This window comes from Zalophus californianus, chromosome X (assembly GCF_009762305.2).
Source record: "Zalophus californianus isolate mZalCal1 chromosome X, mZalCal1.pri.v2, whole genome shotgun sequence".
Classification (NCBI taxonomy): Eukaryota; Metazoa; Chordata; class Mammalia; order Carnivora; family Otariidae; genus Zalophus; species Zalophus californianus.
This window is the reverse complement of record NC_045612.1, coordinates 129,211,776-129,230,288: the sequence shown is the minus strand read 5'-3', so window position 1 is coordinate 129,230,288 and position 18,513 is coordinate 129,211,776. Positions and strand designations below refer to the sequence as shown.

At 59.5% G+C, this 18,513-nt stretch overlaps 1 protein-coding gene across 3 annotated transcripts in view; it reads right to left on the bottom strand.

Moving 5' to 3' along the window:
- Window positions 1-18,295, bottom strand: part of PPP2R3B (protein phosphatase 2 regulatory subunit B''beta) — a 55,763-nt gene extending 37,468 nt beyond the window's left edge. For 2 of the 3 annotated variants that reach the window (XM_027607965.2, XM_027607963.2), the window contains exon 1: window positions 17,929-18,295. In XM_027607965.2, coding sequence (XP_027463766.1) covers window positions 17,929-18,261 — 333 coding nt within the window. In that variant the 5' untranslated portion in view covers window positions 18,262-18,295. Of the gene's footprint in view, window positions 1-5,800; window positions 6,345-17,928 lie in introns of those variants that run through there. The other variant, XM_027607966.2, reaches the window with a different exon arrangement.
- Between the last annotated feature and the right edge of the window lie 218 nt (window positions 18,296-18,513).

The window sequence follows — 18,513 nt, the reverse complement described above, 5'->3', positions numbered from 1 at the left end:
TAAGACACACGTGTAACACGTAAGAGCACAAACTGAAAAGTTTTTAAATCCTGGAAATACGGTCCAGCTTCTGTGGCCCTCAGAAGGCTCGTGTGTGGCTGCAGGACAGGCCACACCACCCAGCGACAGCCTGCACCTCTGCGAGAGCGTTAGTACACCGCACTGTGGGCACGACACAGAAGCCCCCATGACCTAGGTTGCGGAGCCTCGGCACCCAGACCCGGGCTGGGCTGGGCTGCGCACGGAGCCTCGGCACCCGGGACACGGAGTCTCGGCACCCAGGACCCAGGCTGGGCTGCGCACGGAGCCTCGGCACCCAGACCCGGGCTGGGCTGCGCACGGAGCCTCGGCACCCAGGACACCGGGCTGGGCTGCGCATGGAGCCTCGGCACCCACGACCCAGGCTGGGCTGCGCACAGAGCCTCGGCACCCAGGACCCGGGCTGGGCTGCGCACGGAGTCTTAGCACCCAGGACAGAAATGCTGGGGACAGACGGACGTCCAGCAAGGAGGGAGGCTGCATTCCATCTCCCCTGGCGCTGATGACACGTGTACCGGACAATGAGAAGCAAAACAACCTGGTGCGGACACAGAAGATTTACAAGTTTAATCTCCTGGACATAAATAGCCCTCGGCCCCAGCACAGCTGCAGGACACACATTCTTGTCCGGCACACAGGCCGCCTTTGGGAGCTGGCCACCTCCTGGTCTGCAGAGGAGGTCTCAGCAGATTCTGCAGGAGACGCGAGGGCCGTTCCCTGACCTCCAGCACCTTAAGCCGGACATCCGTGACAAAAACGAAAGCAGAAAGGCATGTGTGTGCACACAAGAATTCCACAGCAGGCCTCAGGGCTCCGGAAAAGTGAGAACAAGCCGCCGACGCCCGGGCACCCAGCTTCCAGGGCACTGTGCCTTTAGTCCAGCCGGACGCGCGGTCAGCGCGAGCCTCGTGCGGCATGCTGCCCAGAGCTCCCTGATAAAGATGACACCTCCCCACGGAGAGCTATTTCTGGAGAGGGCACTGACTCATCACAAGGCCACAAAGCAAGAGGACGCCGCTGGCCGCCCCACACACGCACACCAGGGCCATCCTGTCCACGTGGGGCTGGACACAGCGTCCCGTCGAAGCGAGTGGGTGGACGTCCACAGAAGCGATCCGGGCCATGTCTTTGCTGACGTACCTCCTCTGAGCACTGGCTCTGATGCTCAGAGGTCACAGGGTGAGGGCTGGGACGTGGGAACTGACCCTCGCCCACGCCACCCGGATAAGACACACAGTAAAAGCCAGGTGTCGGAACAAGAGCAGGCCAGGCAGAGGCATGCTGGGCACGGGCGGCTCAGCTCACAGGGCCCCAGGGCGGGCTCCCACCTGAGACACAGATGTAGTCCTGCCTGGGACGGGACTGAGGAGCCCGGCGGGGAATTCCCCGTGAGCCTGCATGCACTTCTGGCCAGCACGGGAGGGCCCTGCGGGCCACGAGCTGAGCCTGCACGCGGTGAGACACCGTGGCCGGCACGGGAGGGCCCTGTGGGCCACCAGCTCTCCTCGGCTTCCGTGGACCACTCCCTGCCACCTGGCAGAGGTCCACCAATGAGATTTGCAGAGGACATACTGGATGCACAAACGGGAGTCGGGGTGAGAGTTAATGCAGAGGACTTGAAATGACCACAGCATAGGTCCACCTCCATGCAGGTTTGTGCAGACGCCCTCTCCACATCAGGAGGTTCCAGGTGTCCATGTGTCAGGCCTGAGTGGGGGCCGGACAGCAAAGTCCCAGAGGACACGGAGCCTGGTGGAGCTGGCCAGGGAGTGCGCCAGGACAAGGTCCACATCCAAGGCCCCCCAGCTAGCGGGACGTCCATTCAGCTCCGTGCCCACAGGCAGAACGGGCATGGATGGTCTGGTGTCCACAAAGCCTGGGAGACAGGGCTGGAAAATGTGGATGAGGTCGTGCCACCACCGGGTGCTGCCAGGGAGTGCCATGAGAGGGGCACCGGCATCCACAGCCTCACAGATGGGGGGACACGTCCACCTCCTGGGGCCCTGGGAGCGTGCGTTGCGGGTCCAACCCTGCCCTGGCCCCGTGACCCCGTGCAGCGTGAGGCTCTGCTCGGTGTCCGGGACGGCCTGAGCCCAGAGACCAGGTGTCACCAGGAGGAGGAGAGGTAAGCTCACGGTACAGGACAGTCACCTGGGGATGCAGTCTTTGGGGGCCTCCCATGGTGTCCTGGGGGCTTGTGCGTCCACAGGGACGACCCCGCAGGGAAGCTGCACAGGGTGGGCGGTACAGGACCCGGGTGGTGACAGAGTGCAGGACGGGGGGGGCCCGGGGCACCGTCAAGTGTAGCACGCGGGAGTGTGGGGAGGGAGATTCCCCATGGGGGAGGGGGGGCGGGGGGAGAGGGAGCTGGGGTCCCAGCTGAGGTGGGGGCAGGAAGCACAGCAGCTTTCCTAGGTCGGGGCGGGGGTCACTGACCGAGAGACAGCGCAGGCCAGCATCCGAGAGTCCCTGCGCCGCTCAGCGAGGGTATGTGCCAGGCCCCAGAGCCCCCGGGAGGGCAGGCGGGCACGAATGAATGAGGGCTGAGGAGCACGGCGAGCCCGTGGCCCAGACATGCAGCCACAGTCCATACAGTGCCCTGACCCCGAGTCCAGGACACACGTGGAGCTAAAAGCCCAGCCACGTCTGAGGCAAACGCCCCCCCAAAGCCCCAACATGCCCCATCTCTCCCCAAACTCATTCCCCTCCCCATCCTGCACCCAACATGCCCCCATCTCTCCCCAAACTCATTTCCCCTCCCCCATCCTATACCTGCTCCTCAGCCCATCCCCCATCTCTCCCCAACCTCACTTCCCCTTCCGCATCCTCCATGTCCCCCCAACATGCCCCATCTCTCCCCAAACTCATCTCCCTAACCCTCCCCCACCCCTCATGTGCCCATGTTCCATCTCTCCCAGAATCTCATTTACCCCTCCCCCATGGCCCACCTGCCCACAGGCCCATTCCCCATCTCTGCTCTAATGTCATTTGCTCTTTTCTCACCCTCCACCCCCACTGCTCCTTTCCCCTCATCTCATCTGCCCCTCCCCCATATCTGCCCCTCCCCCCATATCTGCCCCTCCCCCCGTTCCCCACGTGTCTCCTAATCTCATTTCCCCCACTCCTCCTCCACTCCCACATGTGCCTGTGCCCCATCTCTCCCCAATCTCATTTCCCCTCCCCCATCCTCCACCTCCTTCCCACGCCCCCACGCCCCATCTCTCCCCAGTCCCATCTCCCCCACCCCTCCCCCAGCCTCCCATCCCCTCCAATCACCCTGCATAAAGCCCCATCTCCCTCCCAGTCATCACGGTGGTCCCCACCATGCCCATGGCCCCTGGCCACCATAGCCCCGTGCTGACCTGCCCAGGGCCACGTCCAGACCCACACTCCAATGCGCTGGGCTGAAGGAAGGCAGGAACCACCCCCCTCCTCCCGCAACTCTCCCCCACAAGAAACCCCGTCTGAGTCACCACACACACCCCAGAGAACACTCACTGTACCCGGGACACATGCTCATCCCTGCGGAACCCCGCTGAAAGAGACCTTCTGTAACATGAAGCGCTTTCCCACTAGAGGAATTCGTAGAATTTGTCTCCCAAACAGTGATGCTGGTGAGACAGGCTCAACCTAAAACAATCCGCCTTTCCCGGGGGGGGGGGGGGGGGGGGGGGGGGCAGACCCCCTGATGGCAAGTCACCGTGACTCAGGCAGCAGCAGGAGGAGGGTTTGCCAGTCCCGCAAACATCCTAGGGAACCGTCGACCAGAAACCACCAAACATTCATCTTCCGACCGGGTGGCAGGAGATCCTCCATGGCTGGTCCCACTTTCATGGTCTTAGAGAGATCCCAAACACACTTTCCTCAAAGACACGGAACAACGTACAACACAAACCACCTGAACACAGAATTCCCAAACTGGAAGACACCATCAGACAGAGGAAAACACAAAGCGTGTAAATGTTGACATGTGAACAAACGAAACTCCAATTACAGAATCAGCAAAAGCAGCTCTCTTCCTCCCCCTGAAAAGCCCTGTTCCATTCTGTGGCATTTTTTTCCTTAGGCCACACCAGGCGCTAACTCCTCACTAGCAGAGAAAGGGCAAGTGTTTCACGTGGCAAGTGTCTGGAAACCCAGATGCAAGGCACTTAGGGAGCAAGCGAACGAACAGAGGTCCAGCTTCCAGCGCTGCGGGCCTGTCCCCCACATCCAGCCCCCGTCCCCTCTCCCCCGTCCCCTTCCAGTCCGCATGTCCTGTCTCCCCCTGCACCTGAGCACTAGGGGGCGGGTGGAGGGCCAGTGGCCGCAGAGAAACCTGAATGACTCGGGAGCTCGCGGGAAGTCTCAGCCTTTTCAAGGACGTGGTCCCCTTAAACCACTGACAAGACACACGCGCACACACACACGGAGACGTAAAGCCAGGTGTGAGCGCTCTCAGCTCGTGAGAATCACCACAAAGTCCACAAGCCGATCTGTGACTAAACACCACCCAGGCGTCCACGGTCGCTGCTGCGGTCTCTGAGTATGCCCACACAGCGCTCACAAAGCACGGCAGCGACAGCAGGGAACGCGGCCGCTTCCACGGCCGTGGGGAAAGGTTCCCTCCGCTCACGAGGGTAAAAGCCCCCGATGTTTACGACTGAGGTTCAAGCCACCGGCCAACGCCAAACCCTCTCTGCACTGGAGAGAGAGAGCCGCTTCATCACAGACCCCCTGCGGTTTCCTGACCTGAGCTGTTCTGCCACTAAAACCACAGGGAGGGAAGCTGGGGCTTCCTTTTAGGGAAGGCCTTCCCTGACACTCCAGCGCCACACGGGACACCTGCTCTCTACAGCCACGACATAGCCGTTTGGGGGGGGGGGCACGAGTGCAGGTGGGCACCCCGGGGGGGGGGGGCACGAGTGCAGGTGGGCACCCCGGGGGGGGGCACGAGTGCAGGTGGGCACCCCGGGAGTACGAGCGACAGGGGGGGCACGAGTGCAGGTGGGCACCCCGGGGGGGGGCACGAGTGCAGGTGGGCACCCCGGGAGTGCGAGCAGGAGCCCCCCCACCCGTTCCGGGGGGGATGAGTGCAGCTGGGGACCCCGAGAGTATGAGCAGCCCCCCGCCAAACGGGGGGGAGTATGCAGGTGGAGACCCCGGGAGTATGAACAGTGCCCCCATCCATTCCAGGGTGGACACGCACAGGTGGGGACCCTGGGAGTACAAACAGCTCCCCCATCCATTCTGGGGGAAGGACAAGCGCAGGTGGGGGCCCTGGGAGCATGAACAGCTCCCCCAACCATTCCGGGGGAGGGACGGGCGCAGGTGGGGACCCCGGGAGTACAAACAGCCCCCCCAATCTGTCCCGGGAGGGATGTGTGCAGGTGGAGATCCCGGGAGTATGCCCCCCAATCTGTCCCGGGAGGGACACACACAGGTGGGGGCCCCGGGAGTACGAGCAGCCTCCTCAATCTGCCCCAGGAGGGACGTGCGGAGTACCCGCAGCTCCCCCCATCCGTTCCGGGGGAGGGACGCACGCAGGTGGGGACCCCGGGAGTATGCCCCCCAATCTGTCCCGGGAGGGACACGCGCAGGTGGGGGCCCCGGGAATACGAGCAGCCCCCCCTCAATCTGTCCCGGGAGGGACATGTGCAGGTGGGGACCCCGGGAGTATGAGCGGCCCTCCCCCCGATCCAGACCTCAGCAGGGGCCACGGGGGAGCCTCACAGGAGAGGCACACCACACCACAGGAGACGCACAGGCACCCCCGCCCCACCTGGACCTGCTGGAAGGCCTTGAGCCTCTTCTTAAAGCGGGAGGGCAGCACGAAGTCACAGCCGCGGGCCAGGGAGGCGAGCTCCTGCCTGAGATCCGGGTCCTGGCGTAGGGACAGCTCCCGGAGCCGCATGTCCGCCCGCATGGGCCGCCGGGGGCCAGGCCAGGCACTGTGCTCGCGCTCGCGCTCTCGGGGCTGGGCCGGGCCGGGGCCGGCAGGCTCGGGGCGGCAGCTGGGCCCGGCAGGACAGTCTGGGTGGCCCGGCTCAGCGCGCTCCATGCGTGGCCGGCCGGGCGCTCTGGGGGCCGGCCCTGGGCCGCGCGCATTCCACAGGCTGAGGAGGGCACATGGCTGCAGGGTGGGGGAGGCGGCCGGGCTCCGCTCCTCCCCACAGGCCCCTGGCCGTGCAGGCGGGAGCCACTCCCGGCCGGAGTTGTTGTGGCTGAGCTGCCGGTGGGAGGGTGGGAGTCCCAGACGCAGCTCCCCGCACGCACGGTGACCCTGTCTTGTGGCTCAGCCCAGAGGGACAAGCGCGTAAACAGGTCCGCAAGGATACATCTCGGGACGGGCGCCTCTAGTTCTGGGGGTGGGGGCGACAGGCGCTCTCCAGAGGAGTGCAGTGATCTGGGGAAGAGTTGGCCAACACAGGGAGGGATGAGAAGAGGCGCTCTGCACAGGAGTGAAGTCTGTCCAGGACACAAGAGAACCTGTTACAGAGCTGGCTCCAGATCTCTGCTGGCCCCCACAAGCCCAGATGCAGCCAAAGCAGCTGCTTTCTCCCTGAAACCGTGCCAAACACAAAGGGGTCTGCGCACAGCACCCTCCCTCCCGGCACTTAACCCTCGAGAAAATCAAGCACAAAGGGTCCTCTGATGCTTTCGTTCCACAAATAGGGCTGGCGTGGGGGGAGTATTCAGGATTTTATAGCTTTCCCGCCCTTCTACACAATGTAGATAACGTAGAATAGAACAGAGATCAAGTCACTCTGGTAACAGACAACGGAAGCCAACAGGGTAAAAAGTCATGAGCAAAGCGGATGGGATACAATGTAACATAAGCTAGAGTAGCTAACCGCAGAAGGTAACACACGATGTAGAGCAGGTAAGGTAGGATACAGTGTACATAAAACAAGATGTCACGGAACACAGAGAAGGAAGAACGTAGGTTAACACAAGAAGAACACAAGATTGTGCAGATGCTGAAGAGTGTACCCCACGTAACTGACGTGTAGGGACATGCACCAGACTGTAGTGACTGGTCATGCACAGCAAACGGGGTGGCTCCAAGCAGTGGGCTGAGAGCAAGGACACCCGGATCCCTCAGAGCGAGCACACCTGCACAGCCCAGAGGAAGCACACCTGCATCGCCCAAAGCGAGCACACTTGCACAACCCAGAGCGAGGACACCTGCACAGCCCAGAGGAAGCATACCTGCACAGCCCAGAGCGAGCACACCTGCACACCAGAGAGAGGACACCTGCACAGCCCAGAGCAAGGACACCTGCACCTCCCAGAGTGAGCACACGTGCACAGCCCACAGCATGGACACCTGCACAGTGCTGAGCAAGGACACCTGCACTACCAAGAGCGAGCACACCTGCACACCAGAGGGAGGACACCTGCACAGCCCAGAGCAAGGACACCTGCACCTCCCAGAGTGAGCACACCTGCACAGCCCACAGCATGGACACCTGCACAGCGCAGAGCAAGGATACCCGCACTACCAAGAGCAAGGACACCTGCACAGCCCAGAGGAAGCACACCTGCACAGCCCAGAGTGAGCACACCTGCACAGCCCACAGCATGGACACCTGCACTCCCCAGAGCGAGCACATGTCCACAGTCCGCAGCATGGACACCTGCACTCCCCAGAGTGAGCACACCTGCACCTCCCAGAGCGAGCACACCTGCATGGTGCAGAGCAAGGACACCCACACTACCAAGAGCAAGGACACCCGCACCTCCCAGAGCGAGCACACCTGCACAGCCCAGAGGGAGCACACCCGCACCTCCCAGAGCGAGCACACCTGCACCTCCCAGAGTGAGCACACCTGCACAGCCCAGTGCAAGGACTGCCACGTGCTGGGACAGAAACACCCGAGTATCGAGTGAGTATTATGTTTGGGAACTAGGCAGCCTGGAGAAATCTCTCCATGGACATCACTCCTCCTAGGGAGAAAGACGGCCCTATTTTTGTGAGGACACGTGTGGGGCACTAACTGGGCAGGCCTCACCCGGTCTCCTGGTGGCCCACGTCCCAGGACTCCATCTGGGATCTGTTCATCCTGATGCCCCCGGCCCCTCAACCAGGCTGCTCTTCCGGCTCTGTAAGGGTCAGATGGGCCTACTCTCCATCCCAACCCGTGTCCACCTTGTTCCAGAAGATGCGGGGTCTTTTACCTGTCCTCGCCTCTCCCTTCCACCCTCCCCGAGCTCTCTTCTCTCCCTTCCTTCTGCTGAGGTTTAGCAGGAGCCTACCACCTGCCAGACATAGTGGCCATAGGCAGAGAGTTCGCAGGGAGGGTGCAGTCCAAGCTCACTGCGTATTTACTGCTTGTTTCAAGAACCACACTCAGAAACACGAGCGTCCCGAAAACACACACATGACCCCCGAGCAGCACGAAGCAGCGTTTGGCTCCATAACATGCCCCTTTCTGAACCAGGTCCCACACAGAGCTGGACAGGCCCTTCCTTCCCAGACCGGCTAGAGCTGGGCCCCCAAGAAACTGCAGGACGCCTCGTCAGCCCGCACTTGGCACGTGGTCTCCCAGCAGGTGGATGCAGCCTGTCTTTCCCACTCCAGGGACAAAGACATCCGAGAAGCCATGAGAGTGGTTCCAAAGCAACGACTCAAAGCACACTGCACCCACCTTCCCCTCCATAATGGGCTTCACTTTTGTTTTTTGTTTGTTTTTTAAAGTAGTTTCAGGTTTACGGAAACATGGAGCACAAAATACAGAGTTCCCATGACCTCCCCAACCACCCTTCCCCTGCAGTTCCCCCGATTATGAACATCTGGTGCTGGGCGGTACATCTGTGAGAAGCGATGAGCTAGAACGTTATTAATGGAATTCCACCGAGTCCATTTGGGCTCATCCTGGTGCTGCAAGCATCTATGGGTTTGGACACCTTCACAAGGACAGGACTCCACCAGCACGGGACCGTGCAGAGCGGGGTCGCTGCCTCAGGTCCCCTGGGCCCGCCTGGCCCCATCCCGGCAGCGCTGGCCCTTTCACGGGCTCCCTACGTCTGCCTCTGGCAACGGGGCATCTAGTTGGGGCCACACGGGAGGCAGCCTTCCAGACCAGCTCTGCGTTCATTCCACACCATCTAAGCACCCCTCCCTGTTCCTGCTTTCACTCCTGTTCAGGAGCTTGGCCCCCTCACTTCCTTCTCCTCTGCCTCCTGCCTGTGTCGGCCCTAGTGCATCTGTCTTCCCCACTTCCTGAATGTCCTCTAGGATTCACGGGTTTGCCACCAACCCCCTCTGAAGTCTCCAAAGAGACAGACCAGAGCAGTGTGTGCAAATCACCAGGTGACAAGAAAACGAGGGTGCTGAGTGACCCGGGAGTGGTGTGTGAGGCCACAGGACAGGCGTGCCGCTGGTCCATTCGGACCCAGATGCCACTTGCAGGAAGGCCGCCCAAACACCTCATGCCTGGGATGACCAGAGCCAGGAGCCATGCAGGGATCGGACGGGGCCGCAGGGTGCCCCAGCCTACGTCTCAGATATAGACCCAGGCTGCTTGCTGTGTGGCGTTCCTGCCACCACAGGCCACACCTGCTGATTTTCCTCCGTTCCCTTTCCCTACACACCTTTGGGAAGAGATGCCCTTTGTGTAGCCTGAACAAATGGGCAGGCCCTCCCCTGCTTCCCCTCTGCAATATGACTCTGCAGCCTGTCCCACAAGGAGAGAGAGGGTTATGCCCCACGCTCAGATCTGGGCTTGTGCGCTAGCCACACATCACTGCCACAGACAGGAGGGAGTGTGTGCACGGCATGGGGGCGCCCCTCCCTGCTACTGAAACACTCCTGCTGGGGCTGCACACGCGGGGCTGCACAGGCCAGACACCTGTGCCCCTGAGCACAGACGCAGAAGACCTGCCCCAGCGAGCTGGCCTAAAGGGCCTGCCCCAGATCTGTGAGCTCAGCCAGTGCCCCGTGTAGTTCCTAAGTCTGGGGCGGTTCGTTCACAAGCAATCCCACGCAGCGGTGACATGAGCAGAGCACAGGAGGCTGGGGGCAAAGCAGACAAAACTGTCCACCTGGTTCGACACCTGCTCGTGCCGTCACCAGATCGTATAAAACGATGCCGTTCAAATTCAGGTCTCTGGTGTTCCCATTTGAAATGTGTGCAGTGATGAAAGCACACACGTACCAACAACCACGAGGGCTGCGTAAAAAAACATGAAGCATACCGGCCTGGTTCAAGTAAGATGCTGCTACAAACAGGACATTTTATTCCAAATAGAAAAAAGAAAGCTTTTACTCATCTGTCCACTTGTACATACGTTCTGGGCAAAGATTAGTGCTCTTCAAACTTTCAGAGGTATGTTTATAAGAGAAATGAGAGAGCGAGCGAGGGAGGGAAGGATGGAGGGAGAAGTGTCTGCATTCCCTGCCGTCTGACTAATCTTTAGAAGTGTTTTTCCCCAGGAGCAACTTCAGACCTTCGTGACAGCCCAGGAGGGAGGTCATGGTGACATTTACACATGAGGAAACTAAGGCACGGAGCTGGAGTGCCCGAGGCGCACGGCTAGCAGGGGATGGCATGGGCCTGGCACACGCAGACCGGTGACCCTAGGCCGGGATGACCGTCAGGGGTCACTTCCCAAATGGAGACCATTTTTGCCGCCACTGCAGCAGCTACTCTGAAAGCTACATGATGTGGAAGCATTTGGAAACAGAAAGTTTCCAGAGACACACGTCCCCGAGCGTTTCCACCATGGTAAAGCAGCGCAGGCCCTGGGGCCACGGGCCAGTCTGCAGACACGGTCACGAGACGTGGATAGGGCCCACTGCCACGGGGGCAAGAGCGGGCAAGCGCTCCCTGGGAGAAAGCGTATGTATGCACAGCTCCGACTGCGTGCGCCTGGACACGGCGGCTCGGAGACCTGTCTAAAGGGGGCCATGTCCAGGGCGCTGCATAGGTGGGAGGGGAAACAGGCCTGGCTGTGGATGCGTCTCCTGCCCACCCCCCCACTCTACACAGGAGAACGAGGCAGTCAGGACACACGCTCTAGAACAAAGGCAACACTGTACTAGGAGCAAGGACCTCCGTGCCTCCTTGTGGCATTCTGCCCACGGCGCTTTGTCCTTGCACCAATGAGCTGTTTAAGCTCCCGAATTTATCTTCCGATGCTGGTTTCTAACTGACACTGAGGTGAGGGTCTGTGGGCTGTGGGGCAGCAAGGTCCTGATACCTGTTTGGACCTGCTCCGTGATGTACGCTTTGAAAATCTCTCTCAAACACGAAGGGCAGACTTCTGCTTCCAGATGAGATGGAGGAACAGACAGCAGACTTACAGACGGCCTGAGGTTGACACAGCATCAGAAAGAGATGGTATCAATCACACATGGTCTGACAGAAATCGTAGAAAGGGGGAAAACTCACAGCTCCCTCTATGAGGCCACTGCTTCCCGGACAGCAAAGCTAGAGCCATCGTCATAGAAGAAACCACCCCGATATATCCTCCCTACACAGACACGCAGATCTTCACAAAACGCCAGACGCAGAACCCAGCCACGTATAAAAAAGATCATTAACTATGATCACGTGGGCTTCATCCAAGGGATCGAGGTTGGCTTAACATCCAAAAACCGATCAACACCTCACCCAGACCGTGAGTGCGGGCGCACACACGGACGTCTGCATCCGTGCATCTAACAGACTCCGAAATACGTGCAGACATCTGTGCCCACCACTGGTCGGCAAAGGTGCCAACACATTTCAAGGCAACAACAATGGTCTTTTCAAAAAATGACGCAGCAGCAAAGGGGTAGTCAGAAGAAAACCCAAACCCAGAAACTTACCTAGGACCACGCATAAAACTTAACTTGAAATGGATCACAAATCTAAGGAAAGAAGGAAAGTTTTTATAACTTCTAGAAGAAACAGGAGAAAATCTTTTGACCTTGAATCTGGCCAAGATTTAGATTACAGGACGTCCTTCTAGGGATACAATGAAAATAAATGATATGTTGAACTTCATCCAAATGTAAAACTTTTCTGCTTCGAAAAACACCAGCAAGAAGGGAAAAGAAGTCCCAGGGCAGCAGGAGATTTCCCAAACACAGGAGCTGAGGAGTCCCAGAGCTGTATCCAGAAGGCAGGAGAACGGTAGCAAGTCAGTAAAACTAGAAACCGCATGAAGGGAACACAGGTAAAACATATGAATCAATGATTCCCTGAAGATATATACACACCCCCCCACCAAGCCAATGAAGAGCTGCTCCACACCCTTGGTTATCAGGAAGCTACCTTAACCCACAGAGACCTACAGCACGCCCACGTTCCAGAACAGGTAGGAGCCTGACAACACGGCGCTGCGCCAAAAGTGCACGCGCCGGAACCCTCACACGTCCCTGGCGGGAAAGTAAAACGGTGCAGCCACTTTGGGAATCAGTCCAACAGCTTCCTAAAATGTCAAACGTCCATTTACCACAAACCCCAGTCATTCCACTTCAGGTATCTACCTAAGAGAAATGAAAACATACGTTGACCCCAGGACTTAGAAGCAAATGTCCTCGGCAGAACGACTCACGACCACTCTAAAGTGGAAAGCAGCCCAGCTCGCTGCAGGAGATGCGGTGAGGCGCCTCCGTGCAATGGGGGCCATGAGCAAACAAGTCCCAGCCGGGCGCGAACCGCTGGTGAGCTCGCTGCAGGAGATGCGATGGGGCGCCTCGGTGCGACGGGGGACGTGAGCAAACAAGTCCCAGCCGGGCGCGAACCGGTGGTGAGCTCGCTGCAGGAGATGCGATGGGACGCCTTGGTGCGACGGGGGCTGTGAGCAAACAAGTCCCAGCCGGGCGCGGACCGCTGGTGAGCTCGCTGCAGGAGATGCGGTGGGGCGCCTAGGTGCGATGGGGGCCGCGAGCAAACACGAAGGCGTCCCAGGCGGGCACGTAATTTCTATCTAACGCAGCAGTTCAGTATGTGCAGGATCCACGTCACGCTACATCGCTGTCTGCTTTGGGGGCACGGTCGTGTCTCGGGAGCGGAGCAGAGTTTTGACAGAGTCATAAAAGGGCAAGCACCACCTAGTCGAGAGAACAACCACCTGACGTTTCCAACGGCCAGCATGACAATGTTGCACCGGCCCACCTGCTGTGGAGCTGTTCTGGGTGTCTCTGCAAGTGTGGGGAGGTGGGCGACCCTCTGTGGGTGACATCAGCGACAGCACCTGTGAGCTGCAGGAGAGGCTCACCTCTCCAGGATGTACATCCAGACCACCTTCTCCGGTGTTGGAGACAGCCCAGCTACATGGTCAGACGGTCAGACACACCCTCCTACCTCCTGATGGACACCCGTGCACACCCCCACCTCCTCACGGAGCCCCCACGTACCCCCTACGTCCTCATGATGAAGCCCTCGTGCACCCCCTACGTTCTCATGATGGAGCCCCCGCGCACCCCCTACCTCCTCATGATGGAGCCCCTGCGCACCCCTTACATTCTCACGGAGCCCCTGCGCACCCCCTACCTCCTCATGATGGAGCCCCTGCGCACCCCCTACGTCCTCATGATGGAGCCCCTGCGCACCCCCTACCTCCTCATGACAGAGGCCCTGCATACCCCCTACCTCCTCACAGAGCCCCTGCGCACCCCCTACGTCCTCATGATGGAGCCCTTGCGCAGCCCCTACGTCCTCATGATGGAGCCCCTGCGCACCCCCTACCTCCTCACGGAGCCCCTGCAAACCCCTAACTCCTCATGATGGAGTCCCTGCCCACCCCCTACGTCCTGATGATGGAGCCCCAGTGCACCCCTACCTCCTCACGGAGCCCCTGAGCACCCCCACCTCCTGCAAAACAATTATCTTACAAAGGACTTGCATCTAAGTTATGTATAAAGAGAGGATTTGAACAGGGGTGTCACGATGGCCGAAGAGCAGGTGAAAAAAAAACTATTTATCCACAAGAGTCCTTAAATTTAAGGACATCAGATTTTACGGTCAAAATTGTATTTGCTGATGCTTGTAGTACGTGAAAAATTCACATCCCCTAATGCATTAGCAGACAGCTCTGCTTGAAGTCCACAAGGGTTAGCAAGGAGCTCCTCAGCCCTACAAGCTGAAAATGCTCTGAAACGTGGTGCTACACTAAAGCGTCACTAGAATTATGTTCTACCCTAAATACACATCAAATCTTTTCCTGTCAGACTTGTGTGAAGGATGAATTAATGTGGCAGAAGGTAGTGGGATACTGACCACTGCAGGGGAAGGAGTAGGAAGGAGCCCCTACGAGAGTCTGAACTAGCCGCTGGGCAGGGTCACTGAGATACCGAGCACTGTGGAGAAGGAGTAGGAAGGGGCCCCACTGAGTCTGAACTACCTGCTGGGCAAGGTCACTACGGACCACCGTGGAGTAGTAGGAAGGAGCCCCTGCAAGAGTCTGAACTAGCCGCTGGGCAAGGTCACTGGGATACTACCACTGTGGAGAAGGAGTAGGAAGGGGCCCCATTGACTCTGAACTAGCCGCTGGGCAAGGTCACTACGGACCACGGTGGAGAAGGAGTAGGAAGGAGTTCCACTGAGGTCTGAGCTTGCCGCTGGGCAAGGTCCCTGGGATACCGACCATTGGGGCAAGGAGTAGGAAGGAGTTCCACTGAGTCTGACCTAGCCGCGGGGCAAGGTCACTACGGACCACTGTGGAGAAGGAGTAGGAAGGAGTTCCACAGAGGTCTGAGCTTGCCGCTGGGCAAGGTCACTGGGATGCTGACCACTACGGGGGAGGAGTAGGAAGGTGCCCCTGCAAGAGTCTGAAGTTGCTGCTGGGCAAGGTCACTGGGATAACGACCTCTGGGCTGACGGAGTGGGAAGGGGGCCCAGCAAGAGTGTGAACTAGCCGCGGGGCAAGGTCACTGGGATACCGACCACTGTGGAGAAGGAGTAGGAAGGGGCCCCACTGACTCTGAACTAGCCGCTGGGCAAGGTCACTACGGACCACGGTGGAGAAGGAGTAGGAAGGTGCCCCTGCGAGAGACTGAAGTTGCCGCTGGGCAAAGTCACGGAGATATTGACCACTCGGGGGATGGAGTAGGAAGGGGGCTCAGCAAGAGTGTGAACTATCTGCTGGGCAAGGTCACTGAGATACTGACCACTGTGGAGAAGGAGTAGGAAGCGGCCCCTGGGATACTGACCACTGTGGGGGAGCGGTAGGAAGGAGGCCCCGGAGCAAGTGCTGTACACTTGAAAGTCAGGTGCACGGGCTGTGGCAGAGTCTTCCTCTGCTGGGCATCGTTACTGGGGTACGAAGTAGGTGCAGAGACAGAGCATGCAGGCTAAGCTCTGACTCCCTAGGAAGAACGCCCTTAGAAGCTCGTTCAGGGCTTTGCCTGGTTGGGATCGTGGTGAGGGACCCACGGAGCCCCTGCGGTTCAGCACTCAGGCTTTCCCTCTGTGGAGACAGGTGGGAGACACTCCAAGTGCCTGTTGCATGTAGCGTGTTTGCCAGAGGCATCGAGCCAAGCGTGTGTGGTGCACATCCCTGGGGCGGGGAAGGTAACAGGGCAGTCAGACACTCAGGGTGTGTGGACTCCCTGGTCTCCTCTTCCTCTAAGCCGGGGAATTGCACGGGGCAGGGGTGAAAAGGAGCTGCTGGTGGCTGGCGGTCAGTCCTTGGGTGTCTGTGCACTCTGGAGAAAAGATGTGTCATCTGTGAAACCTGCTGTGCAGACCCGGGAGCGTCACCCGTCCGTCCCCTGCCAGTTGGCCCTTGGGAACCGGGTCTTGGTAAACACCGCCTGACACAATGCGTGGACGGGCAGCACAGGAATGGGCCCCTCGCATCTGGTCCCCGTGAGAACATGGGTCCCCTTGGCAGTCCACTTCCCTAAATTCAACTGAAACGGTCCGTAAGTTCCACACACGCGAAGACGTGTTTAAAGCCAACCCCACATCCCAGACGAGAGCCATCACTATTTTGTGACCTGGGGGGGGAAGGCGGAAGACAAAGCATTCTGCTGTTCCTCAAAAGCGCGGCACATGCTGGTTGTGGAAACTTTAAAGCAGAGGAGGAATCTCAGATTTCCTCAGGACGCAATTCCCACCAAGCCTTCCAGGCCTCCGCCTGGGTCCCAAGCTCCCACGCCCTGCACCGCCCACTCAGCTCAGGCCTCAGGGTTCCAGACACATGGCTGCACGCATCAGCACTGTGTGAACCTTGCCTGGGGAGCGAGAGAAGGGGCGGACGGAGAGGCAGACAATCTCAAGCAGAGTCCACAGTGAGCGCGGAGCCCACTGGGGCTGGATCTCACGACCCCGAGATCAGGACTGGAGCCGAAACCAAGAGTCGGGAGGTTCAACCGACTGACCGGGAGAATCGTGATCACACACCAGCCCCACCATGTGCGCACCTTTCCTAAGTGCTAGCGGCCAGCCGTGGAAGCAGGTCCAGCATCCGCGGCCCAGAGTGCTGCATGCTGCCCAATCCCACAGGTGGCCACGCACAGACCCGGCCCAGCAGCCCGCCTTCCGCAGTCAGACCGCTACGGCCTCTGGGGAAAACTGGACATCGGATCTCCACTCTGAACCTCCACTCCCTGTGCCCCCTGCCTTCTCCTCGCTCAATTCAGTGCCTCCCCCAAGTCGCAGGCCCCCTTCCTGCCCAACCTCTCTCCCAGTTCACAGACACAACCTCTCCATGCTCGGAACACCTGAGGAACGTAATCCCCCAGGGTGCATGCCTCTGGGGCCTACTTTACAGAAATATGTCCTTTCCAAGGCATCCAAGTGGCCCTCCTCCAGCAGGGCTGACTTGCCAACATCTGCAGTCCCAAGAGGGTTCCCACGACGTCACGGCGTCACAAAATACAAGAATTCACCTGTGAGTGGTGCTCGGCCTCAGCGCTGAAACCTATTTACCGACAAGCAGGCAGCTCGCTGAATGAGACCTTGGCCGTCCAGGGGGAGTACGGATGCCATCATGGGGAGGGAAACCACTGTCCCTACGGGAAGAACCCTTCTGAGCGCTGGCCCTTCTCACAGATCTCGAGGCCTCTGTTAAAACGAGTGATTCCGGCAAAACTGCCCCCAGCACTAAGGTTCTGCGGTGCAGTGGGAAAGTGACTGACCAGAGCTCAAGGGATGGTCCGGGGGCCCTGCAAGGTGCAGACAAGCCTTCCTGTGGGGTTCCCTAGAGGGTCTAAGCCAGGTGGTGTCTAGTGTGGCCTTTGGGCCCAGTTCCCACTCTCCGTGCAGACTTACTTTCTGGGAAAGGTCGTCGGGTCCGCTGGAAGAGGCCAGAAAAACACCAGTAATTGAGAGCCAAATGAGTTTTCCTGCAGGGAGGAGCACCTCGCAATCTGCCCTTAGCGGCTGGTCCGTTGGGGTTGGGAAGCTATCAAACGAGTGATACTACCATACGGTTCGTGTTGCCGATGGGACACTAGCTCCAACGGAAACGTCTTCAATGTCATAAACAGGTTCGGATGCAACGTTAACATTTCCGGCTTCAGGAGTATTGCAGGTCCATCGTATGCACCAGCCGCCACACTTGCCGCAACACCCGGAGCCAACATTTTGTGACTTCGAACGCACACAGGATTACGCACCAGAGACCAACCTCTTTTTTGGTACATGGCTGGCTGACTGCAACTACTGTAGACAATTTAAGGAGAAAACCAGACAAATGAAGGATAAAACCTCTAGGCTCATTACTTAAGCCGAGAAGAAACTGCGAAGTGGGCACCCAAGACCAAAACTCGGAAAGACTCGAAAGGAACTCCAAAAATTCCCACCCGAGGACCAGCATGGGGCTCCGGCAATGTCAGAATGTTTCAGCACATAGGGCTTCGTTTGGGGGAAAAACCGCGCAAACGTGAGTGTTTTCACGTGTGACGCTCCCCGCACCCCTGAGCCCCAGGTCGCTATGCACCCGACTTAGCAGAAGTGAAGCGTAACTTACTACTCGCGTCCCCGCGGATCTCCGAGTCCCTCGCACGGGTGGCCCGGTCCTGGGACTAGCGGCGGCTCCCAGCGGGAGCGCGGTGGACGCGGGAGCCGGGCTGGGCGCCCCCAGGCTATCGAACACCGCGGGCTTGCAGACGGGGGCTGCGGCTGCTAGTGGGGGCCCGGGCTGCCCTGCGTCCCCACCGTCCGTCTCAGTCCTCCCGGGCATCTTGATCCTCTGCAGACAGTCCTGGAGCATCGTCTGCGTGCTGGACTCGCTGAGCCAGCACAGGAACAGCTCGTCCACCTTCATCTTGAGGACGGGCTGCAGGACTTTGCCGGGCGGCATCTCCAAAGCGTGGACCCTCCTTCCCGAAGAGCCTCTTCCTCCTGCACGCCTGCCTGGCGCCAGGAACCCAAGTCAGGCCTGAATGGACGTGGGCGGAGCAGACGATGGCTGCAGGCGGGGGTCGCGGGCCCCGGGTCCAGGGGTCTGGGGGGTCACGAGCCCAGGGTCCCCAGGAGGCGGGGTCGCGGGCCTGGAGCCCGGGTCCTAGGGAAGGCTGGGGTGGCGGGCCCGGAGTCCGGGTCCTGGGCAGGC